Consider the following 26,085-nt stretch of genomic DNA (forward strand, 5'->3'; position numbering starts at 1 on the left):
AGAAACAGAGAAAATCCAGTTGCGTATGTAGAAAGGCAGTCCCGGCAGTACTTACCTGGAGCCCAGCAATCATTGAGTGTAGAAAAGGGAGATGGAGGGATGCAGAATAGGCTGGCAAGGCTCTCTGGTAGGCAGCTGGAGCAGAGAGAGGCAGAGAGAGAAAATAAATTATGCACTAACTCTGTCAGTGACCACTTATCTGAAATTTAGGTCCACTTGGGATGTTAATTCACCTGAGTCACAGCTTAAACAGTAGAAAACATTTCCTAACCATAGATCTTGTCCTTAGGGCATAAGCAGGAACGCTACCACATGATTCTACCAACTCCTAGATCTCTTTGATGTCTGTCTGTATTTGTGTTTTACCCTCAAACTTTACCTGAGTGACAGTGCTGTGAAATACAGGTGGGAAGATATTTTTAACCTCTGTCTAGTTTCTCTGGAAAGTGAGACTTGACAAACACCTTTGAAAAGGGTGGTGAATAAAGAATATCAATAAAGAGAAGCAACAAAGCATCAAATAACTTCTTGCAAATGTAAGCAATACTAGTGTTGGAAAGTGAAAGTTAATTTCAGATTCAGACGTCCTTTTCCGTTTGCATTTAAATGGGTATCTACAGTCAAGCTTTCTACCCTCTTTATCTTCAGTTACCATAAACCTGTTGGTATAATTTGGAGGTCTATAATACAGGTGTTGAAATGTTTAACTGACATAGATGTATAGGTAAGCATGGTTGATCAACCAAGAGAATTTGTCAATAAGCATTCACTAATTGCATATTTTATGGCAGTTAGTAAGTAGGGATGCAAAAATAAGTGACTAGTAATCTAGTAGAATTTCAATATATGCCTGTAACTGTTTACAAGATAGGACCAATCATCAAGCACTTTAGAGTGGTGTAAACAGTGCTGTAGGAATTAAGAGCAGTACAAAGCATTTCTGGGTGAATTTTAATTTTCACAGTGGTTTGTGGTACTATTTGCATTACATTAGTGTCACATCCCATATGGCCTCAGTAAATTAAATGTAAACACATTTCTAGCCATGCCTTTAGTTTACATTTTAATGATGTTAGGGCTATTGCTGTGATGCTGTGTGCCATGAATGGCTCAGGTATCTACAGAGGACATCCAGTATATTTAGACATTGTGGAATGTTTATCATTAAGGCTAAGCTAAGAATTCTGTCATAGAGGAAAAAAAGAGAATCCTGTTTTTATTAAAATAAGTGTTCTGCATTCTTTATAACTCTTTTCATATATCTTAAGGTTTTTAATAAGCATAGTGTCTTCTGATGAAATAAGTAAATGTTTAGAAAGGACCCTCTTTATACTACTAGGCTATGATGAATGCCAAAGATTCAAAGAAGGCCAGTACATGGTCCCTGACTTCCAGAAAAGGATTCACAGACTTATGGGGATGTCAGAGTAGAACAGATAATTACAATTTGATATTAGATATACTGTAATCCAATTTATGGGAACATTGCAAAGAAAGTAACTAATGAATCTAGATCTCTGTGGCTAGAAACAAGATTTTTTTATTTAAAAATAAATTTCAGGAGAATGTGGTAAATGCAGATGTCAGCAAGTCTGCTAATGGGTCTTAGACCTCCTTAATTCCGAAAAAGCTTTATGCAGTCTTGTGGACAAAAATCTGCAAATGATGCTGAGTCTTTTGGGGGCATTTTTCACAAATAATAAATGACTTTGTACTTCTATTTCAGATCTTGCTCTACTATCACTTTCTTCTCTTCTCCTCTTAGATAACTGACCATGTGGTTCCACATGCTTACAAACTCGTTACATTTACATTTTCACAACTTCACTCTCTGTTCTTAATGATTTTGTGTCTAAATTTTTAAAAAATTTAAACAGCTCCCATTTTCCCCAGGTTGATTTCTGCATTATGGGTAACTTTCTGAATCTATAATATTTCTAAAGATTCCACTGAGTTACAACACTGCAGAACATATTGAAGTATTTTATGAGTAACTTCTTTTAATCTAAAGTTAAATTCAATCAAAATTATTGTTATGTTAACAATAAAAATTTTTAAAACAATTAAGTTGTGACTTTAGAATAAAAACATTAACCAACTACATTGCTATCCCAACATTGTTTTAATTTAAAAAAGAATCTATTTATCTCTATAGATGGATTGGCACTTTGTATAAGAAAGTTGAAGCTGAAGCTCTCCACTTGAAGCACGAAAAGAAATGCTAAGGAACCATGGTAGTCTTTCTGGGAAATCCTGTTACTAGTGGGTTTTTTCATTAGTAATGGGCTTTTTTCATTAGCATTGAATATTTTACACACTCTGAAAAGCTGTAGTTAGTAGTTTGTAAAAATGGTTTGTTTCTAGTTTGGCTTCAGTATGAATACCATGGAAGCTATACTTCAAACAGGCAGTCCCTAAATGTACATTGATTTTATACATTGATTTAGCCAGCATTTTTTGTTTGGTTTTTATTTCGTACTCTGTGTCAGGCTAGTTCTCACTTAGAAACCCTCTTAATTCCAAGAACTTTAAACATGCCCAAATTCAAACAAATATTTTAATTCATTCAATATTGTGGTGCTTGCTTGGGTAGCACATCCAATTTTACATATATATATATATATATAGCTGGAGTAGGAAATGGCAACCCACTCTTGCCTAGAGAATTCCATAGACAGAGGAGCCTGGAGGGCTACAGCCCATGAGATCACAAAGAGCTGGACATGACGGAGAAACTGAGCATGCACATGCATATATATATATATATATATCTGCTTTTATGAAGATTGTGAAAAAGAATTTGACTGTAATTTATTAAAGAAATTATATACTAAGACGTAGGAAAGAATTGATTCTTTGTTAATTCTTTTCCTTAAATATATAATACAGATTTATAGTTTGTCATACTCATGTTATAAATCGCAATGACTTGTGCCTTTTATTCTATTATGTTTCAGATCCACTGCGCAGAGATGACACAAGTATATTTGAGTTCTATTGTATTTCCTTTGGAAGCTGTGCTTCTTCCCTAACTTCTTGATAAAATCCTTCTTATATAAAGTTTCATTTTGATTCCTTCATATCTGAAAATCCCATATTCTCAATAATCTGCATTAAATATTTACTACACTATTATATATCTTTCCCTTAGTCACTGATAATGACTCTGGTTCACAGCTGGCTTCTAGGGCAATTTATCCATATTATAGATTGATATTTATGTTTTGACATAAAAAATTGCCCTATGTCCAAAGTATACATATATGTTTATATGAAATTCAACCTAGACAATTTTACTTTTTATTTATGAAAGAAATAGACCCAGCATGAAGAAATGTGTATGATAGATTTTCCTGATAGAAAATTGTAAGCCCTGTCATTTTTCTGCTTTAGACAGCTGAGGTGGCATTAGCTAATCTCAAGAACAAATATGAAAATGAAAAGGCGATGGTGACTGAAACTATGACAAAACTTAGAAATGAACTGAAGGCTTTGAAAGAAGATGCAGCAACTTTCTCATCCCTGAGAGCAATGTTCGCAACAAGGTAACAGTTTTCTCTTGCAAGGTTAGGTGTGGTACATGGGGATAAGGTGTGGTACATGGCTTCCCTGGTGGCTCAAATGGTAGTGTCTGCCTGCGATGTGGAAGACCCGGGTTCAATCCCTGGGTCAGGGAGATCCTCTGGAGAAGGAAATGGCAACCTGCTCCAGTACCCTTGCCTGGAAAACCCCATGGACAGAGGAGCCTTGTATGCTACAGTCTGTGGGGTCATAAAGAGTCGGACACAACTGACCAACTTCACTTTCCTTCATGGGGATAAGACTTTAAAATGTACATGTTCATCTTCCTGCATCATGAGTGTTATTTAGTGTGTCATCTAAAAGGGCAAAGTGCAAAGAAAATACATGAGATTCCACTCTAATAAATCTAAAATAAAACCTTTTGTGTTGTTTTCCAGAGCCCTCTACTGGACACCCTGGATCAAGCAATTCTTTTACATGAAAGTGTTTTTATTTTATTTTATTATTTTTTGGCCATGCCATGCAGCTTGCAAGACCTTAGTTCCCCAGCCCAGGGTCGAACCCGGGCCCCCATTAGTGGAAGCACAGAGTCTTAACCACTGGCCCTCCAGGGAATTCCCTATACAAATGTTTTTAAGTTAATACAATAGATATTTTTTCTAGAGCCTTCTGTACCCAAAAGAATTAGACCAAGGAAAACAAAACCTCCAATAAGGGGGAAAAACCCACTTCCTGAAATAGCTAAATATTACATTATCACCATTGACATTTATTTTTGTGTACATAAAGTGTTTATCATTAGCAAGTATTTGTATGAAAAGATATCTTCATAATGAAGATTAATATTTATCATATCAGCTAATCACTTAGACTTAATATGTTGTTCTTGTTTAGTTGCTAAGTTGTGTCTAACTCTTTTGCAACCCCATGGACTGTAGCCTGTCAGACTCCTCTGTCTGTGGGATTTTCCAGGCAAGAATACTGGAGTGGGTTGCCATTTCCTTCTCCAGGGAATCTTCCCATCTGAGGGACTGAATCCATGTCTCTGTATTAGCAGGCAGATTCTTTACCACTGAGCCACCAGGGAAGCCTAGACTTAATATACTGTAAATTAAATTATGATTTCTAAGATGTTATATATCACCAAATTTTTCACACTACCCAACTAATTATTTAGGCAAATGTTAGTTACTACCTCCCCCAACCAGTTTTGTTATGACGCACCTCTGTATTTTATTTTTAGACTTGAAATGATTGTTCAAAAAGTATTGATTCAAAAAAAAAAAAGTATTGATTCGATGGTTTCAAAATCTTGAGATGTTCAGTACAGTGATGCAATTCCCTTTTTGCTGTCACAATTCAGTGCCAAAACAAAAATAATTCTATATTTTATATAATGCAAATGGTGTAAAATTCACAAAGCATAACTATGGTTATGCTTTATTTTCATATTCAATAAATTACTTGCATATAGCTAATATAAATGTAAAAATAAATCCTGGGCCCTGGAATCTGTCCAGCTTCCTTTTTGTGTCAGGAGAGAAAAGGCTCAAGCTCATACTTTTTGATCGACTCTTGGAAATGACAATGAGGTGACTAAGTGCCTAAGAGACCACAGGGTATAGGAGAACTGAAGGGAACTGACTTCTTGGTCTGAGCACAGAAGAGTTTGCATACCTCTGGCCTCTATGGGGAGGTAGGGACGGAGAATGGGTTTCATGCATAATGCCTCCCTCTTTGAAAAGGAAATCAAAAAAATTTTAAAGGGACATTTAATGTCTCGATCTCCTTATATAAGAATTATTACCCCAAAATAATGTATTCTCACAGAAACTTGTTTTTTCAGGTTATTAACTTCCTACTCCATTGTATTTTTTAAAATATTGTTATCTAACCAAGTAAAATAAATCCAGGGTCCCAAAAGCCACATGTTATTTTACTAAGCCCTGATTTTTCTTATAATATTCCTACTGTGCTTCTTGACATTCAGTGTTAAAAAATAATGAGACCCACCTGGAGCTCAAATTCTTTCACTACAAAGTCTATTTTTTTTTAATGCCATAAGTCTTGTGTTAATTTCAAAGTTTATACATTTGGTAACTCCGGAAAGTCATTAACTATCTTCTGATTTGTGAAGAGTGTTTTTAGTGGGTAAAAAAACTCAGAAAAAGCTCTGAATAATTGTGTGAATAATTCTTCATTCCAAATGAACATGTGCTCACTCAGGTGTCACTTTGGTGGAAAAAAGACCACTGAGCTTATCCTCCTGGTGCAGCAGTATCAAACCTGAACAAAGTCAACTATATCTGTATCAAACCCTCTGCAAATCTTGGTCTTCTCTGACACTTATTGCTTTATCATTTGGTTGGGAAATCATTGAAAATACTCAGGTTTCTAGTTCAAGCAAATGTGCCATGTTGAAGTCAGTAGCAACTATAATCTGAACTCAAAAATATAAATAAACTACATGTTTTCTTTACAAATATTGTTATTCTTTTGTATGCTAAAGGCATAGACTATAAAGTTGTTATAACACACCTATGATGCTATGTACATTACCTGATACTTCACTGTTGGTTTTTTTGCATCATGGAGCAGCCCTTACAATAATTCTGTCTCTGGAGTTTAAGATACTGCCTATTAAGAGTGTCCCTGGTGGGCTGCCATCTATGGGGTCACACAGAGTCGGACACGACTGACACAACTTAGCAGCAGCAGCAGCAGCAGGACTTCCCTGGCCAGCCCAGTGGTTAACATTCTGTGCTTCCACTGCAGGTGGTACGGGTTCAATCCCTGGTTCCCTGGTCAGGGACCTAAGATCCTGCATGCTTCACAGCAAGGCCAAAACAAAACAAAAAGAATGCCCCCATATGTACTTCATTGTATAGATGAACTGTCAGTTATTGAACCTGCTCTGTTTCCAACTTTCTACTCTAATAGATTATTTGTATCCCATTACTTCCATTATAATGAAATTACATCCATTACTTCCAAATCCTAGTAACATTCATTACTTTCAACTGAACCCCAAATTTAATTGCACAAAGATTTTCCCCTGACCACTTTTCTGTTGTGGTTCTAGATGTGATGAATATGTCACACAGTTGGATGAGATGCAGAGACAGTTAGCAGCTGCAGAGGATGAAAAGAAGACTCTAAACACTTTGTTACAAATGGCTATCCAGCAAAAACTCGCCCTGACCCAGCGGCTGGAGGACTTAGAGTTTGACCATGAGCAGTCCCGTCGCAGCAAAGGCAAACTTGGAAAGAGCAAGATCGGCAGCCCTAAAGTAAGTGGGGAGGCATCAGTCACCGTGCCCACCATAGACACTTACCTCCTGCATAGTCAGGGCCCACAGACACCCAACATTCGGGTCAGCAGTGGCACTCAGAGGAAAAGGTATGCATGCAGCGATCTTCATAGTATGGTGCAGTGGCCAGATTTTAGTTAACTGCAAAAATTAATGTTCTCTTATTGTGGAGGATGGAGGAAGGGAAGGAAGAGAAACAGTGGGAGTGGGTGTATAAATGGGCCTTGCCATTGTTGGTTTTTCCAAATTAAAACCTTTTGATCATTGTGTTTATTTGTTTCTGTCCCCCACACCCCATCTCTTGGTTAACCATAATATACTTTTCAAGTGTCTGTTAACATTTTTGCTGTTCCTTGTATGCGTAAATATGCCTCTCCCTTACCTCCAACCTAAAAATTGGTAGATGAAAAGTGGATATTAAGAATGAAGCTATGTTTTACATGGGTGATAATTTGAATGGTAATGGTGCTATTTACCAGCTTCTCTCTAATGAGGCAAGAATATGAATGTGTTCTCTTAGGGGAACTTTTGTTCATATGCCGAAAACTGATCACCGACTGAAAGGAGATGTCTCTATTTCAGTCAAATAGAATGGAATGTGTATAGTGTTTTTCTTAAAAGCAGGTTTTTTGTGCTTTTTCTTTTAGTATGTAAATATTGTTTAAAAAAATCACTCATAAGGTTATTAATGGCTTGATTTTATGACCTTTCTCTAGAGTCCTGGATGTTGAATTACTTACCCTGTATTTTTCAGTTAATAGTGAAATTTTATTTTAGGAGCTTTCAATTAAGAATCAAACAATATAAATATTTTCTGTTTGTGGTTCAAACTGACTAACTATAATAAATCTCTTTTCCAGTATCCAGTACAATTTCCAAATAGGGTTGTATCCTGGTATGGAAACTAAACATTTAGTGAAAATCTTGATTTACTTGTTAAAAAAATTAAATGCCAATATAAATAATGTTGTCACTGGTGAGGCTTTGAAAGGTAATTAAAGTAAAACTTTTTTGTTTCCTATATGTATTTTCTTGGATCTCCTGCAAGACAATTTTCACCTTCCCTTTGTGATCAGAGCCGTCCCAGGACTTCAGGGGCTTCCTACCTACAGAATTTATTAAGAGTTCCCCCTGATCCCACCTCCACAGAGTCATTTCTTCTGAAGGGCCCCCCTTCCATGAGTGAATTCATCCAAGGGCACCGGCTCAGCAAGGAAAAAAGGTTAACCGTGGCTCCACCAGGTAAACATTTTTTCCTTGGGTGCATGTGATGCAAATGATGAGTTGAATAGACCAACTCTCCCCTTCCTTCCAGCTACTCACACCCACCCATCCACAGAGTCTAACTTTGATGATGATAAATTCCTACTGTTAAAGTAAAACACCTTTATACTTTGCTTCCGGTTTCCTTCTTTACTCAGCCAGACAGTCATTTCTTAGGCGTCTCCAGGGACTTCCCTTTTTAGCAGCCAAGGATGAAAAATGAGAGTTGGAAGGAATGGGATAGGTGAAGGGAAACTAGCAGCAGGCACAAGGCAAGACACACAGTCCTATTTGCAGTTTGGTAGCTCCTAGCAATTCTGTCTTGGTCAAATTTTGTCATTTTCTTCTGATCATTTTTAACATAATTTCAGTCAAGGGAGCCATCTTTATAAAAAGCTCTTTGGGCTGATCTCCTTTTGCAGTGACTCAGAATGTCTTCTCAATTATAGAAAATATAAAAGTAAAATCCTCTGAGGTTTTGCTCCTCAGGAACATTTAGGTCTTAATATTATTAACATTATATTATTAACATTAATATATTAACATTATATTAAGACAATGTTCTTATAGTTTGTAAGCCCTTATTGATTTGTGCTTATCAGCATGCTCACAACTTACTTTAGCTTCACTGTTTTGCATTTTTCTAATATTTTTTGTTTTTTCTCTGAAGGGCCTCATTTGAAAATATGACTTCTGGCAGATAAACATTCTTTTGGGAAATCCCTGCATATTAACTATAGGCCAAAGGTGGTGCACTTGAATTCTGTGAAACAAAATAAGCCCAAAGGCAGCTGTTATTAGCCTATCTAAGAAATGAAAAATTAAAAACTAATTCTAGTTAGTTGTCAACAGTTAGAAATTCAAGAGATTTCACCGGGACAGCTGTCTTTCTGGCCTCCCTTGAATGATCCTGGCAGCCTTAAGTCTGCATTCATGTATGTCAGCAACCTGCTGGAGCTATGTAGTGGCTGCTGCTTTTACACAGGGCAAACTGCAGTTTACCACAGGTCCCCTCACTGCCAATTACATATACCCAGCCTGCTGCACTTGTTTCTGTTGTCATCTGGCCCCTAATGTAACCTTTGAGTTTGTCACCTTTGCCACAAAAAAAAAAAAAAAAAAAAAAAATTTTTAATTACTTCAATTTTACCTTAATTCCTTTTTGGAAACCTCAGCCTTTGGACCTCTAATACTGTACTTCCCTTATCTGATTCATGAATCAGCCTGCTGATTGGGATTAAAATATATGGTGTGAAAATTTATAGCACAAGTTAAACATTCTAAGAATCTTTGAGGACATAGGTAGTGTGATAAGGAGTTGGAGGAGACTAACAGCCAAAATGTTCACCTAAAATAAAAAGCCAGACTTTCCTGGAGGTTCCTCCTTTCGTGACTCTTTTGCTCTTGTTTTAGACCCCTTTGGAAGCTACCTTGAAGTATCTGTGAGTCCCAAAGTGGTCCTGATTCATCAGAACACCTAAGTTAAATAAAATCCAAAGATCTTATTGTGTTCCAACTGGACCTAGTAGCATTATCTCCTAGAACTTAGAAAAGAAATTCTGTGATTAATAAGTAAATCTATTGTATTTTAATTTTTAAAGTGACATATCAATAATACTAAAATTAATAATAAATAGTAATAACAGCTATTTTCATTTTGTATATGACTACTTGATCCTTATTTACATTAATATCTATTTTATATCAGTCATTACATTGCAGAAACCACTAACAGATATCATAAATTGTTCTGTTACTATCTAGTCTTATTTTTATTTTTAAAGGTTGTATCATAAATTTTGCTTCAGATATTATCATTTCATTAATCACCACTTCCTCTCTTGTTAACCACTGAGATGGTTTTCCATTATTTGTTATAAGATGCTGTTAGAAATATCATGCATTCAACTTCTCATCTATTCCATTCTTTTCTCAAGAGTGAGATCACTGGGTTAAAAATGAACATCTTTATGTTTTTTGCTCTATTTTGATGTTCTGATGTGATGTCCAAAAGGGTATATCAATGTACTGAAAGTCTTACATTTCCCCCATTTTCACACATTCTGAATCTTTCTGCTACTGCTAGTCAGAATACATGAATGAGAATACTATTACGTGGCCTGAAATTCTTTAGTTTTGAATAATGAGAAAATGCCATAGACCTTAGAAATGATTGCTATATACAAGATGAGATATAAATAATGTGGAATTCAGAATCATCACTAGGCCAGAAAAGCATTTTAATTACAACTTAGCACATTGATAAAACTTATATTTTAACCATTTATTTGAAGTTAAAGTAATAAAAGTATGAAGGAAGTAAATCTGTTATTATAGCCTGAAGATTTTTCAATCTTATAAGATGTATCATGGAACCAACCAGATTAGTCCTTAATAAATTCTTAGATCAACCCAGCAACATTTTCTAAAAGGTTCTGTTTAAATAAATAGAAACTGATTAGCCATGTACACCAAACTCTACCTTCTAAAAATATTTGCATTATTGACAATATATATTTTTGCTAGACTAAACTATATTGGATAAGGCATATTAAACATTATTTACAATGTTTTCACTATATAAAATGTTTCATTAAGCTGAGGGAGGGGAAGTGTGCCATTTATATCCAATCCTATGTTCTATGCAAGAATATCTTAAACCTATGGAAAGTAATAGGTTTTATGAGTATTTTTTATTCTTGAGTTTAATATAAGTTATTGATTATTATAGATTTACTTGCTGGTAACAATCTATATTCATCATTTTAAAAGAACGATTTCCTGTTAATTTATCAGAATTTTTTGATAGGCATTGTTTTCTAAAATGTATTTTTAATGTTTTCTACAATGTATTTTTTAGTTTATTTTTTAGGTGATTTTAATTATTCTAGTAAGTCTATAAACAGATTGTTTCTATTGAGAATCATTGAAGAAATTAAATCAATGTAAATGATATTAGTCTAATTTGTTTTGGATTCTTTTGGTTGAGGAATTGCAAGACATATAAATCTAATGTAAATTTTAAAATAAAACATAGAATATTATTTATCATATATAGAATATTTACAAATATATTTCATTTCTATGATATGGTTAGCAGAAAACCCCATCTTCTTCAAGGCACAATTTCTCAATTTCTGGGAAATCAGTTCTAGAATAGGGCATTAATTTTCAAAATTAGTAGACTGTTTTGTGCTAATTTATTAGTACATTGTTCTGATTGATTTCTAATATTAGTAAAACTTTGTGGAGGAAAATTCTGGCTATGGCTCAGCCTCTGCTACCTCAGCTCTAGAATCTAGAGTTTCTGGCCATGACTTACTGACTTTCTTTCTCCTGACTTATCCTTATCCAGCATAAAAACTTCAACATCCTCCCCTCATGTAGCTTTGAAGAACTTGAATCAAAGGGTTCCCTTCTGATATCAACAAGTTTGCAATCAGACAGCAGATAGTATATCTGCATAATATTAGTGGTTATTTTGTAGCCAACATTTCATCTCAATGCCTTCACTGCTGCTGCTGCTGCTGCTAAGTCGCTTCAGTCGTGTCCGACTCTGTGCGACCCCATTGACGGCAGCCCACCAGGCTCCCCCGTCCCTGGGATTCTCCAGGCAAGAACACTGGAGTGGGTTGCCATTTCTTTCTCCAATCCATGAAAATGAAAAGTGAAAGGGAAGTCGCTCAGTTGTGTCCGACTCTTAGCGACCCCATGGACTACAGCCTACCAGGCTCCTCCATCCATGGGATTTTCCAGGCAAGAGTACTGGAGTGGGGTGCCAATGCCTTCACTACCTAGGTCTATATAATTAATAGAAACTTACAATTTAATCAATAATTAAAATCAATCTACCAGAGTATATGAAGGGAATCTATTCAGATCATAGGCCAGAGATGTTATTTCTGTGGTAAAGACCTAACTGCATCATTTGTACAAGTGAATTAGGTTCCTGGACCCAATTGCAATGTGAGCAGGGGGAGAAGGGAATGCTTCAGCACACCAAGCAGTTCTTTGATATCAGCTGGTTGCCATAGGATTCAACTCAATTCTGACACTATCTACCTGGAGATGGCATCCAATTCCACACACTGAGGACTCAATCTGACAAGATTGCCCCATACCATCATCCCCACTTCTTAAGCCAATCAAAAGCCTGGGCTATTTATTACCTGTGTCTCCGACCCACCACTATAGATTGGGGTTCCCATGACCCCTCTTTAGACTCCAGATGCCAGTCCAAAGTCCAGGTTGTTTGCTTAGTTCTGAAGTCTAAAGTCTAAAGTCAAAAGTCTAAAGTCAAATAAGTAATGACTGACTATAAACCAAAGGTTCCCACGACTCCTGTTCAGTTTCAGTTAATTTGCTACTTCCTCAATCACTGGTTTATTATTAAAAAAAAAAAAAAAAAAAGTAACTCAGGAACAGCCAGACAGAAGAAATTTGTAGGGCAAGAAACAGGGAAAAGTGCCACAGTTTGCCTACTCTTCCAGCCTGACACTCCTCCCGTAATCTCCATGTGTTCACCAACCCAGAAGTTCTATGAACCTGTTAAGATTTCTATGGCAGCTTCATTTCAGAAGCATCAAACTCATGGCCCTTTGATTGATTCAACCTTCAGGGGTTGAAACAGAAAGTTCCAACTCTCTAATTCTGTGGTTGGTTCCCCTGGCAACCAGCCTCCACCCTTAGGCGGGGTCTTAAAGTCATCTCATTAACACAACAAGAGACACTGTTGTCATTCTTAGCACTTAAGCTAAGAGCCAGGAATCCTGGAGGAAGACCAAATATACGTTTCTTATAAATCATAGTATCGCAACAGGATAAATAAGAAATCTGAAACTTGAAAAAGCAAGCTTTCTTCTTGAAGTAATAGCCTGAGCAGTTTGCTCTTCATGAACTTGTGTTTTCCCTGTAGAAGCTTTTTCTCTTGAATGTTCTGCTTCCTGGTGTCATTTCAGTTCCTCTGTTCCTCCCTACTTCACTCTTTTCCTTCCTCCTCGCTCTCTGAAACCATTACTGAACTAATGTGAAAGAATGGTTTTGAAACCTGAAATTTTTCTATGGTATTTTAGATCTTACAATTTTTAAAGCTCATAGAAATATATTAACCTTAGTATGTACTCACTCCTTCAGTACCAAACATGCTACTAAACATGTTCATTAGTAAAAATTGCCTTTACATTTCCCTACATTCAAATAGTAAATATGTATGTGTTTGTTGTATTGCAAAGCCTATATTCTTAAATATGTAGCCAAATCACATTTCTTTCATTAACTCATTTTCTCATTCACTTGTTTGTCAAAATTTAGCAAAGTATATTGTGCACCTACTATGTGTCAGGCACTTTTTTTTGCTTTTGGTATAATCCATGGTATTGCAAAGAGTTGGACCTGACTGAGTGATTTTCATTTACTTACTTATGTATAATGTGAAAGTGTTAGTTGCTTAGTCACGTCTGACTCTTTGCAACCCCATGGACGGTATCCTGTTGGGCTCCTCACTCCATGGGATTCTCCAGGCAAGAATACTGGGTTGCTATTTCCTTCTCCAGGGGATCTTCCCAACCCAGTGATATTCAAGTAAAACATCACCTCTGTTCTCCCCTTTAAGGGGAGGTAGACAGGCAAATAAATAATGATATTAGTAAATGTTCCTGGTAAATAGAAAGATTGGGGTGATGAGGAAATCCTGCCTGAAGAAATGCAAGTACTGGTCATGAAAGGTAACTGTAGACCTTAATAGGCAGAAGGCAGAGGTGCAGGTGTGGGTAAAGAGAAAAGCCTTAAAGGAGATCAGCTTGCACAAAGGCTGATGAATTAGGGGCTAGAAACTGGATCAGGACTTGGGAGTGATGGGAATGACTCTAGGAAGGCAGACAGGGACTTGAAAGTAGAGGGCCAGGTTAGTGAGAGTAGACATTATTCCAAGGGCACAGATAGGTTTTCAGAAGAGGAGAAGATTTTTAGTTTATAAGTCTAAATAGTGTATTTAGTCTCCACCTGACAGCGAGGTGGAGAATGGATTAGATGTGGGTAATGTTAACCGATGCTAGGAAAGATTGAAGGCAGGAGGAGAAGGGGACAACAGAGGATAAGATGGTTGGATGGCATCACTGATGTGATCGACATGAGTTTTAGTAGGCTCCAGGAGTTGGTGATGGACAGGAAAACCTGGCATGCTGAAGTCCATGGAGTTGCAAAGAATTGGACATGACTAAGTGACTGAACTGACTGACTGAATGTTACCCAAAAAACTGGGTTCTCCTCTTGATGGGTGTCAAGCCAAAACACAACTGAAACCATATAACTCAGATTGGGACTTGAACCCATGGTCTTTTAACTGATATCACACTTAATCTCAGGACTTAATGAAACTCAGTTTCTTGATGTCCCATCACAGAAAGAATTCAGCAAGAGGCAAAGAGATAGGTAAGAAATGGATTTATTTAGCGAGAAATACACTCCACAGAGTGTGGGCCATCTCAGAAGGCAAGAGCAGCCCCTGAGTATGGCGTGGTTAGTGTTTTTATGGGCTGGGTAATTTCATAGGCTAATGACTGGAAGGATTATTCCAACTATTTCGGGGAAGGGGCAGGTTTTTCCAGGAGTTGGGTCACTGTCCACTGTTTTGCCTTTGATGATCAGCCTCAGAACTGTGATGGTGCTGGTGGGTGTGTCATTTAGCATATGCTAGTGTACTCAGTTCAGTTCAGTTGCTCAGTCCTATCTGACTCTTTGTGACCCCATGGACTGCAGGACTCCATGCTTCGCTGTCCATCACCAGCTCCCAGCTCTTGCTCAGAGTCAAGTCCATTGAGTCCGTGATGTCATCCAACCATCTAATACCTCTGTTGTCCCCTACTGCCTTCAGTCTTTACCAGCATCAGGGTCTTTTCCAGTGAGTTAGTTCTTCACATCAGGTGGCCAAAGTATTGGAGCTTCAGCTTCAGCATCAGTCCTTCCAATGAATATTCAGGACTGATTTCCTTTACTATTGCCTGGTTTGATATCCTTGCAATCTCAAGAGTCTTCTCCAACACCACAGTTCAAAAGCATCAATTCTTCCACGCTCAGCTTTCTTTGTGGTCCAACTCTCACATCCATACATGACTACTGGAAAAACCATAGCCTTGACTAGATGGAATTTTGTCAGCAAAGTAATGTCTCTGCTTTTCATGTCTATGCTGTCTAGGTTGGTCATAGCTTTACTTCCAAGGAGCAAGCGACTTTTAATTTCATGGCTACAGTCACTACAGCAGTGATTCTAGAGCCCAACAAAATTAAGTCTGTCACTATTTCCATTGTTTCCCATCTATTTGCCATGAAGTGATGGGACCAGATGAAATTATCTTCATTTTTTGAATGTTGAGATTTAAGCCAGCTTTTTCACTCTCTACTTTTACTTTCATCAAGAGGTTTTTTAATTCCTCTTCTCTTTCTGCCATAAGGGTGGTGTCATCTGCATATCTGAGGTTATTGATATTCCTCCCTGCAATCTTGATTCTAGCTTGTGCTTCATCCAGCCCAGCATTTCACATGATGTACTCTTCATATGTTAAATAAGCAGGGTGACAAAATGCAGTCTTGATGTACTCCTCTCTCAATTTGGAACCAGTCCATTGTTCCATGTCCATTCTAACTGTTGCTTCTTGACCTGCATACAGATTTCTCAGGAGGCAGGTAAGGTGGTCTGGTATTCCCATCTCCCAAAGAATTTTCCACAGTTTGTAGTGATCCACACAGTCAAAAGCTTTGGCATAGTCAATAAGCAGAAGTAGATGTTTTTCTGGAACTCTCTTGCTTTTTCAATGAACCAGCAGATGTTGGCAATTTGATCTATGGTTCCTCTGCCTTTTCTAAATCCAGCTTGTACATCTGGAAGTTCTCAGTTCATGTACTGTTGAAGCCTGGCTTGTAGAATTTTGAGCATTACTTTGTTAACATGTGAAATGAGTGCAATTGTGCAGTAGTTTGAGCATTCTTTGGCATTGTCTTTCTTTGGGATTGGAATGAAAATGGACTTTTTGCAGTCCTATGGCCACGGCTGAGTTTTCCAAATTTGCTGGCATATTGAGTGCAGCACTTTCATAGCATCATCTTTTAGGATTTGAAATAGCTCAGCCGGAATTCCATCACCTCCACTAGCTTTGTTCATTGTGATGCTTCCTAAGGCCTCCTTGACTTCACCTTCCAGGATGTCTGGTTCTAGGTGAGTGATCACACCATCATGGTTATCTGGGTCATGATGATCGTTTTGTATAGTTCTTCTGAGTATTCTTGCCACCTCTTCTTAATATTTTCTGCATCTGTTAGGTCCATATGATTTCTGTCCTTTATTGTACCATTTTTGCATGAAATGTTATTTTGGTATCTCTAATTTTCTTGAAGAGATCTCTAGTCTTTCCCATTCTAGTGTTTTCCTCTATTTCATTACATTGATCACTGAGGAAGGCTTTCTTATCTCTCCTTGCTATTCTTTGGAACTCTGCTTTCAAATGGATATATCTTTCCTTTTCTCCTTTGCCTTTTGCGTCTTTTCTCCTCAGCTATGTAAAGCTTCCTTGGACAACCATTTTGCCTTTTTGCATTTCTTTTTCTTGGGAATGATCTTGATCACTGGCCTCCTGTACAATGACACAAACCTCCATCCATAGTTCTTCAGGCACTCTGTCTATCAGATCTAATCCCTTGAATCTATTTGTCACTTCCACTGTATAATCAATCGTAAGGGATTTGATTTAGGTCACACCTGAATGGTCTAGTGGTTTTCCCTACTTTCTTCAATTTAAGTCTGAATTTTGCAGTAAGGAGTTCATGATCTGAGCCACAGTCAACTCCCAGTCTTGTTTTTGCTGACTGAATAGAGCTTCTCCATCTTTGGCTGCAAAGAATATAATCAATCTTATTTCAGTATTGACCATCTGTGATATCCATGTGTAGAGTCTTCTCTTGTGCTGTTGGAAGAGGGTGTTTGCTATGATCAGTGTGGTCTCTTGGCAAAACTCTATTAGCCTTACTTCATTTTGTACTCCGAGGCCAAACTTGCCTGTTATTCCAGGTTATCTCTTGACTTCCTACTTTTGCATTCCAGTCCCCTGTGATGAAAAGGACATCTTTTTTGGGTGTTAGTTCTAGAAGGTCTTGTAGGTCTTCATAGAACTCTTCAACTTCAGCTTCTTCAGCATTAGTGGTTGGGGCATAGACTTGGATTACTGTGTTATTGAATGGTTTGCCTTGGAAACAAACAGAAATCATTCTGTTGTTTTTGAGCTTGCACCCAAGTACTGCATTTCAGACTCGTTTGTTGACTACAAAGGCTACTCTGTTTCTTCTAAGGGATTCTCGCCCATGATAGTAGATATAATGGTCATCTGAATTAAATTCGCCCATTCCAGTCAATTTTAATTCACTGATTCCTAACATGTCAGTGTTCACTCTTGCGATCTCCTGTTTGACCATTTCCAACTTACCTTGATTCATGGCCCTTACATTCCAGGTTCTTATACAATATTGTTCTTTACAGCATTGGACTTTACTTCCATCACCAGTCACATCCACACCTGGGTGTTGTTTTTGCTTTGGCTCCGTACTTTCATTCTTTCTGGAGTTATTTCTCCACTCTTTTCCAGTAGCATATTGGGCACCTCCTGACTTGGGGAGCTCATCTTTCAGTGTCATATCTTTCTGCCTTTTCATACTGTTCATGGGGTTCTCACAGCAAAAATACTGAAGTGGTTTGCCGTTTCCTTCTCCAGTGGACCACACTTTGTCGTAACTCCCCACCATGACCTGTCCATTTTGGGTGGCCTTCCACGGCGTGGCTCATAGTTTCATTGATTTAGACAAGGCTGTGAGTGTCCAGGAGTCTCCAGCAGAGGCGTGGGTCAATAGTGGCCTGCTGTAGGGTCAGGGGCACTGACTACAACAGTGCATATACAAATCCTTTTGAAGGAGGATGCCATTACCTTCATTATCCCTTCCATAGTTTGGCCTGAGGCCAAACAACAGAGGGAACACAGCCCTGCCCATCAGCAGAAAATTGGATTAAAGATTTACTGAGCATGACCCCGCCCATCAGAACAAGACCCACTTCCTCCCACAGTCAGTCTCTCCCATCAGGAATCTTCTATAAGTCTCTTACCATATCCATCAGAGGGCTAATGTATTACAATGAGCATAAAATGTGACTAAATTCCACTGGAAGTCGAATCTTTTGCCACCTTGGACCTTGTTAGTTCTAACCGGTTTTCTTCATGTCCCCAGTCCATTCTGAAGGAGATCAGCCCTGGGATATCTTTGGAAGGAATGATGCTAAAGCTGAAACTCCAGTACTTTGGCCACCTCATGCGAAGAGTTGACTCATTGGAAAAGACTCTGATGCTGGGAGGGATTGGGGGCAGGAGGAGAAGGGGACGACAGAGGATGAGATGGCTGGATGGCATCACTGACTCGATGGACGTGAGTCTGAGTGAACTCCGGGAGTTGGTGATGGACAGGGAGGCCTGGCGTGCTGCGATTCATGGGGTCACAAAGAGTCGGACACGACTGAGCGACTGAACTGAACTGAACTGAACTGATGGCTATGTTTTTTTAAAGGTTGTACCCTGCCCCCTTCCCTCTTGTTTTACAACCAAATCAAAGATTGGGGAAGGAAAGATTTATTACTTGCAGCAAGTAAGAATACTAGGGATCTTGCCCAAAGCAGTGTCTCCCCGAACAGTAAAATTGAGAAAATTTTAAGTATAAGTGTATTCATGAAGGGGTTTGATTGAGTCCAAGCTATAGCTGGTTGAAGTCAGGAGGGTCAGAAAAAGGTCAACATCATCATTCCTTAGGTTCTAGTTGATCTGGTGGTTGAGTGCCCCAGGCTGATCTTTACACAGATTTGGGAGTGTCCTTACTTCTCTTGCTTGATAACAGGCAATGTTTCTGCCTGTTGACACAGAACTGGGAGTGTCCTTACTTCTCTTGCTTGATAACAGGCAATGTTTCTGCATTCTTTAGTTCTCTTAAAATGTTAATTACCGAGACTTGTTCAGGCCTGGCTTAGATCACAAAATGGCTTAGGGCAAAAATGGTTTCTCTTCTGTCAAGAAAGCTGTCTTGGTTCTCTTTCTCTTCAACCCTCTTGCCCTAACTGCTTACAGCAATACCTGAGATAAAGAAGCAACTACAGAGTCTAATGAAATGTGAGATGAGAGGTGGCAGAGACTCAGAAAGGAGACTGTGAGGAATATGAATGTTTGTAAGTGTCTGAAATCAGAGAGATTCAACTCTATGCTTAAGCCAGAGTGTCCTGTGTGCATGCAACCGACTCTAACTGCGCCTTCATCCTCTCATGGTTTGTCTGTGGAAGGAGCTTGGCTAATGCTAATTGAACTGACTTCCTGAACTAACAGCCTCACTGGTTTTTTGCCTAAAGTTGTGTTTATTCCCTATAGAGGCTTCTCCATTTTTGTCTGTTCCACTTCCCCATATAGTTTCTTTGTTCACAGGATTCATTTCTTGAAATAGCAGGAGTGAACAGCATTGTGTTGAAACCTGTAACCTTTTAGGGTTGTATCTGCTTTTAACACAGCTTCTGCAGTTTTCCCTCCAGAGGAAAGCTTGGGCATTTTCTCATGCTAGAGCGTGTTGCCCTTAGTTTGGAATCTGCTGAAACAAAAATTAATTTAAAAATGCTAATTCACAAAATTATCAACCATATGTTTAAAAATACATTTTTGTATCTTGCTCCAATGTAATATGCAATCAAAAATTTGTTCAGATTTCCAGATTTTAGTGAATCTTCTATGCTTGTTGTTGTTGTTCAGTCCCTAAGTTGTGTCCAACTCTTTGCGACCCCATGGACTGCCCCATGGACTGCAGCATGCCAGGCCTCCCTGTCCCTCACCATCTCCCAGAATTCACCCAAGTTCATGTCCACTGAATTGGTGATGCTATCCAACCATCTCATCCTCTGCCTCCTTCTTCTCCTTTTGCCTTCAATCTTTCCCAGCTTTAGTGTCTTGTCCAATGAGTCAGCTGTTTGCATCAGGTGGCCAAAGTAGTGGAGCTTCAGCATTATTCCTTCCAGTGAGTATTCAGGATTGATTTCCTTACAATTGACTAGTTTGATGTCCTTGCTGTCCGAGGGACTCTCAAGAGTCTTCTCCAGAACCACAATTCAAAAGCATCGATTCTTCAGTGCTCAGCCCTCTTTATGGTCCAACTGTCACATCCGTACTTGACTAATGAAAAGACCATAGCTTTGACTATATGGACATTTGTTGGCGAAGTGATGTCTTTGCTTTTTAATACACTGTCTAGGTTTTTCACAGCCTTCCTTCTAAGAAGCAAGCATCTTCTAATTTCATGGCTGCAGTCACCATCCACAGTGGTTTTGGAGCCCAAGAAGAGAAAATCTGTCACTGCTCTCACTTTTCCCCCTTCTTATTTGCCATGAAGTGATGGGACCAGATGCCATGATCATAGTTTTTTAATGTTGAGTTTTAAGCCAGCTTTTTCACTTGCCTCCTTCACCAAGGAATCATGTATGCTACAAGAGTATTTTCTCTCTTCTTCTGGGTTAGCTCTGATTCATTGCACAGTGGAAATGTGCACATCATCGAATTTCAATTCTTTCAGTATTTCTTCAAGTAGCAATTCCATTTTTGCAAGAAATCTTTCAGTATAGAATGGTCTTGGGTTGGAATGTGCAAAGAATGTCATTGGAGAAATATATCTCATCTTTAGATTCTGTCCATCTATGTGATGACAGATGTTGTTGTTTAGTTGCTAAATTGTGTTCAACTCTTTTGCAGCCCCATGAACTATAGCCTGCCAGACTCCTCTGTCCATGGGACTCTCCCAGGCAAGAATACTGGGGTGGGTTCCCATTTCCTTCTCCAGGGAATCTTCCTGACCCAGGGATCAAACCCATGTCTCCTGCATTGGCAGGCAGATTCTTTACCACTGAGCCACTAGGGAAGCCCATAATGACAGATACCTAATGGAAAACCGAAAAATATAAGAAATTATTTCATCTTTCTCAAATAGCTCTGTATTTGCATTGTTTAAATAAGTCTCAAATATCCTCCAGTTTAGCTGAATGTTTTGATTTTCATCCAGATAACTAGTTTCATATAAAAATATTTTGGAATTTTAGGATTTTTTTTTTCCCTTCTTTTTCTTGCAAAGAGTTTAAGCTAGATGTATCTTTTATACCAGTTTTGAAATTGTGTGCATAAATGCACAAAATTTTTAAGTTTTCTGATCCCTTGCCTCCACTGGGTCAAATTAGCTGCTTAGCCCTCTATGCCTCACTACAGATTAACACAAAGTTTGTATTAAAAACAAATTCCTTTATAAGTCTGTAAGCTTTTGGGCAGAAACCTTGTCTCTTTTAACCCCCAGAATCTTCCACTGTACCTAGCACATAGTAGGCCCTCAATTTGTTGGATAATTGGTAATTAATCCAAATTTTCTACAGTATCTCAAAATATACAGCTTTATTGTGGTTTATCATCTCTACATGTAATTCTTCATGTACAGAAATATAGTACATTTCAGATGTGGTTTAAAGTAGGTGATGTAATAAAGATCTATATAACAGTTGCATTAGGAAAATTTTCAAATGAGTTATTCATTTCTCTTACTGTTTAATTTAGGCAGCATATGTATCATTTAAAGGTTCTTGATTTGGTTGTTTTAATATATTATGCCTGAAAATCAAGGCAGTTATAAGAAAATACTCACTTTTTTTGGCCATGCCCCACAGCATGTGGGATCTTAGTTCACTGACCAGGGATTGAACCTATGCCCCCTGCAGTGGAAGCACAGTGTCTTAACCACTGGACTGTCAAGGAATTCCCTGAAAATATTCATTTTACAGAGCAAAAATGTATGAACCCATGTAATACACACCAGAAGGCTGTGTATAAATACATAGGCTTTCCTTACTTATTACTTTCTTTTATTCCATTTTATGTTTTATATTTTTCAAGTATATTTTTCAATAGAAAATGGTTATTCAAAATTGAAAAGGTATAATTACAAAAGAGTATACAAATAGAAAGTAGTTTTCTCTGCCACAACTGTGCCCAGCCAAACTTGGGTATCCTCTCAGAAACATTCTGTGCATATACAAGCAAATATATGTAAATATATGCATATATAATCACATATATGTATTTTATATATGCATTACAATAACATTGGCACAACCACAAACATCATTATGTATACTATTGTTTTTCACTTAATCTATCTTGGCTTCTTTCTCCTTTCATATTACTATTCATCTTTTTTTTATTTTTAACTAGATGTCTGGAGGAGAAGGAAGATATGCTTGAACCCTTTAAGAAAGTTTGAAATGTCTTTATGTGTAGAATTGAAATACATCTTGCCAAACAATAAAATGACAGCTACAAGAATGTTTCACATTCTAGACCAAAGCTATTCAATTTTAATAATGTGGTAGCCATGTGAGAAAAAGGAAAAAGAAACAGATAAACTTAATTTTAATAATATATTTTATTTAACACAGTATGTCCATAATACTGTGATTGTAACATGGAATAAGTAGAAGCAATTATTAATGAGATTTTGCATCTGTTCTTCTGACTCAGTCTTTGAAATGCAGTGTGTATTTTGCACTGACAGCACATCTCAATCTGAACTAGCCATATTTCAAGTGCCCAATAGCCAGATTTGGCTAGTAGCTTCTGTATTAGACATTGCAGTTATAGACCTTACTTACCAATGGCTCCAACTAGATGTAATTTCTACACTGAAATCTAATCACTAACATCTAATTTTCAAATAAGATTTAAGGTATCACGTTTTGATTTTCTTTTAAAATGAAATATTGGGACAAATGTTTGTTGTTACTAATTGATTCTGCTTTATTTGTCTCTGGTAGCAATATTCTTTCAAATAGATACGTATTAAATGTTTGTGTACCCTTCTCTGTACATCTCCTTTGTTTACTAGGTGTCCTTGTCATTAAGAATTTAATTCCTATTGTTTAGATATCCTAGGAAACCCTACTTTTAAATATTATTGAAATAGTAAAAACAGCTTAATTTGTGTGTGTGTATGTAATCAAGCTTGTAAAAAGTCTATGTTATTTATTCAAAGCAAGGAGTGCCTGGAAAATATTTCCTGCCAATTTTAAATGGCAGCATTTAATTCATATTTAGACTGAAAACACATCAGACTTTTCCAAGGTGTATTCCATGTGTCTTCCTATTTCCAGGATAAAAGAGAAGATAAAGACAATACTAAGTAAACCATTCCATGGTACAAATTGGAGCCACTCAATAAATAATGAATGATGAACGGAACATTTGATGATCACAGTTCTAGCAGCATCTTTGTTTTATTTTTGGGTTTTGTCTTCTACTACCTCCTCTGTCAGGTACACTATCCAGAACTTGTGTATTCTTAAAAGATTGCATATCCAAAACCTAAGCATCGTAAGCAAAATAAGTTATGATAAAATGATGGCATAACTTAATTACTGAGGATCAACATGAAAACCTAACACTGTAATAGGAATGTACCTATTAAATTAGATCATACTTTCAATCCATGTTGACTCTTTTAATATAACTGTCATATAAGTCTTTTAGTATAATTATGCTTTACAGCCTTCTAAGTTTTATTAATATTTTAATAAATCCATGGAAATTTAAATTTTTTAATTAAAATCCTCAAGGGAAAATAACTACAATCTTTCTCTAATATATCCATTAAGTGAAAAAAAATATACTTATTTGACATTTCTAATTATTACATATTTAGGGCAAAAGTGATCACATTATGCTTGTGTCCGCCAGAATTCACCCATGTGGTGTGAAGAGAGAAGCCTCCAGAAGGGGGCTAAGTCTGGAGGAATAATGGGGAGGCACAGGTGGGCTGAGACACACGGAAGGCCCATGACATTGTAGGTGATTATCCCTCCTTGACCCTGCCCAAATGATACTTCTGGCTCACTACAAAGTATCGTCAGGCAGGTAGGAAACTCCAAAGAGATAAGCACCTAGGTCTGCAAGCAGACTCACGGAAGTGACCAACCTCTGCCACCGAAGGACAGACTTGTCCAGATACTGAATATTAAAACTGCACATTATCTCACCACCTTCTACTATGCACGTTCCTCACCTGTAAATCAGAGAACAGCTTTTGTTCTACCAGACTACAATCAATTACTTACCTACAGCAGTTAACCCTTGGTTTCTTTGGTATCCTTTGCACCAGGGAGTCATGTGTATAACTGTCTGCCATTGGCAGGCCCTGCCTTCAGATCCCAAAGCCCTCCATAGGCAAAGAAAATGTACAATACTCCATTGTGATGGCCAGTAAGGCCTCCCCCTCATTGTATTCCCAGGAAAATGGCCATCAGCTATGCTATGCTCCTCACACTATTTAATCCAACTTGCTGGCATCAGATATTGAATTCTACTGTTTGTCCTCACTGTAACTACATGTAACCACTCTATTATAAAAATGCTCTGATTATGAGCATTCCCTGGGATGTCATATTCAAACTGCAGTTTTCAAAAGGATGTCTTTTACCTACAAGAAGTACTAAGGAAAACATAATTTTAAAAGACACAGTGGATACCCAGGAAAGCTAATCTTAATTAACAACTGCAGGCTGTCCTTTACATTTATGAGGATACGTGAACAGCTACAGTGAAGGAATAGTGAGGGAGCTCTCTCAACTCTGAGTCTCTCTGATTCAGTGAATACAAATTTTCTTTCCATGACTGGGACTGGGTCTTATTGTGTACAATCCATGTTTTTAATATATTAAAATATCTCAGTACCAGATAGTGTAGTTTTCATCAAGAAAAAGTAAAATTCCCATTATCTAATAATGCAAACTTTTTTTGGTACAATTTAAAGTGTCTAAGTGTTATAATCTGAGTCTACAAGGCACGAGATTCAGAATTAATTCAGAATTAATGCTGAATTCTTGAAGAGTGGTAACATTTTGCTTTCTTTCCCAAAACATATGAGATTCTGTTTCTAAAAGTATATCTATATTGTTACACTGGCTACAGGGCCACTGACTTAACTGAGAAATCCTTCTCTGGTACTCATCAGCATGGCAGCCATCAGACTCTTCTGAGGCACATTAGCAGTCTGGGGAGTGGCCTTTGTGCACGCTAAACCTGGTTCCAGCGGCTCCCTGAGAGCCACTGTGAGCAAGTCGGGCAGGGTCTGAAGGAGCAGCTTAATTCTGGCTGAGAGCATGGTGCAAACGATAAGCAGTTCTGATGTTCACAAAAAGCCTACACTTGGTACTTCCTTTGTTTTAAATTATGTAATATAGTTCCTTACACTTACTAAATTTAGATTACTTAAAGGAACTTAGGCATTGAACTCATACAGCTAATCAACCAGAAAGATTCACAGTGCACTGTATTCGTTGTACAACAGTGAAACACCCTGCCACCCTCTTGTTTTGCTCTTGCATAGCTGTATGTGCCTTCTTTCACACATCCTTCTCTTTAGCCATCTGCTGATGCTTGTTTGGTTTTCTTGGCTGTTTCCCAGTGTATTATGCATAAAAGGTATGAGAGAACAACAAAAAAAAGCACAAAACGGTTGACTTTATTGCTTTCTATTGTTTACTAAAAAAGTAAATGTAAAGTTATAAAGATATCATATAACCATTAATTTCATAGTCACCTCTCAGCCAAAAAAGAAGTCATTGGTATACTCTCCATATCACAAATTTAAAGTTTTTGTAAACTGTACATATAAGAGCCAAATTTGTTTTGGCTATGCTCATTACTAGAGTATAGATGTCCTCTTTTCTTTCTTTCTTTTTTTTTTTTTTGGTATATACATTATTTTTATGTCACTTCAGTGTGTCCAATTCACAAATCAAGTGTTCTTTAGGGGGACTGCTTCCTGAGCTGAGCTTCTCATGTAACCTCCATTGTCAGTGAATGTTCTTGAAAGATGGGCTAGGTTAGATTGTTACTCTTAAACT

At 37.6% G+C, this 26,085-nt stretch overlaps 1 protein-coding gene across 7 annotated transcripts in view; it reads left to right on the forward strand.

Moving 5' to 3' along the window:
- The window catches only part of BICD1 (BICD cargo adaptor 1), a 253,890-nt gene that overhangs the window by 211,554 nt on the left and 16,251 nt on the right, over nt 1–26,085 (forward strand). For 2 of the 7 annotated variants that reach the window (XM_070371323.1, XM_070371324.1), the window contains exons 6-8: nt 3,394–3,545; nt 6,605–6,922; nt 7,882–8,075. In XM_070371323.1, coding sequence (XP_070227424.1) covers nt 3,394–3,545; nt 6,605–6,922; nt 7,882–8,075 — 664 coding nt within the window. Of the gene's footprint in view, nt 1–3,393; nt 3,546–6,604; nt 6,923–7,881; nt 8,076–14,914; nt 14,923–23,344; nt 23,617–26,085 lie in introns of those variants that run through there. The other 5 variants (XM_070371327.1, XM_070371329.1, XM_070371330.1 and 2 more) reach the window with 4 other exon arrangements.

The sequence above is a fragment of the Bos mutus genome, chromosome 5, assembly GCF_027580195.1.
Source record: "Bos mutus isolate GX-2022 chromosome 5, NWIPB_WYAK_1.1, whole genome shotgun sequence".
NCBI lineage: Eukaryota > Metazoa > Chordata > Mammalia > Artiodactyla > Bovidae > Bos > Bos mutus.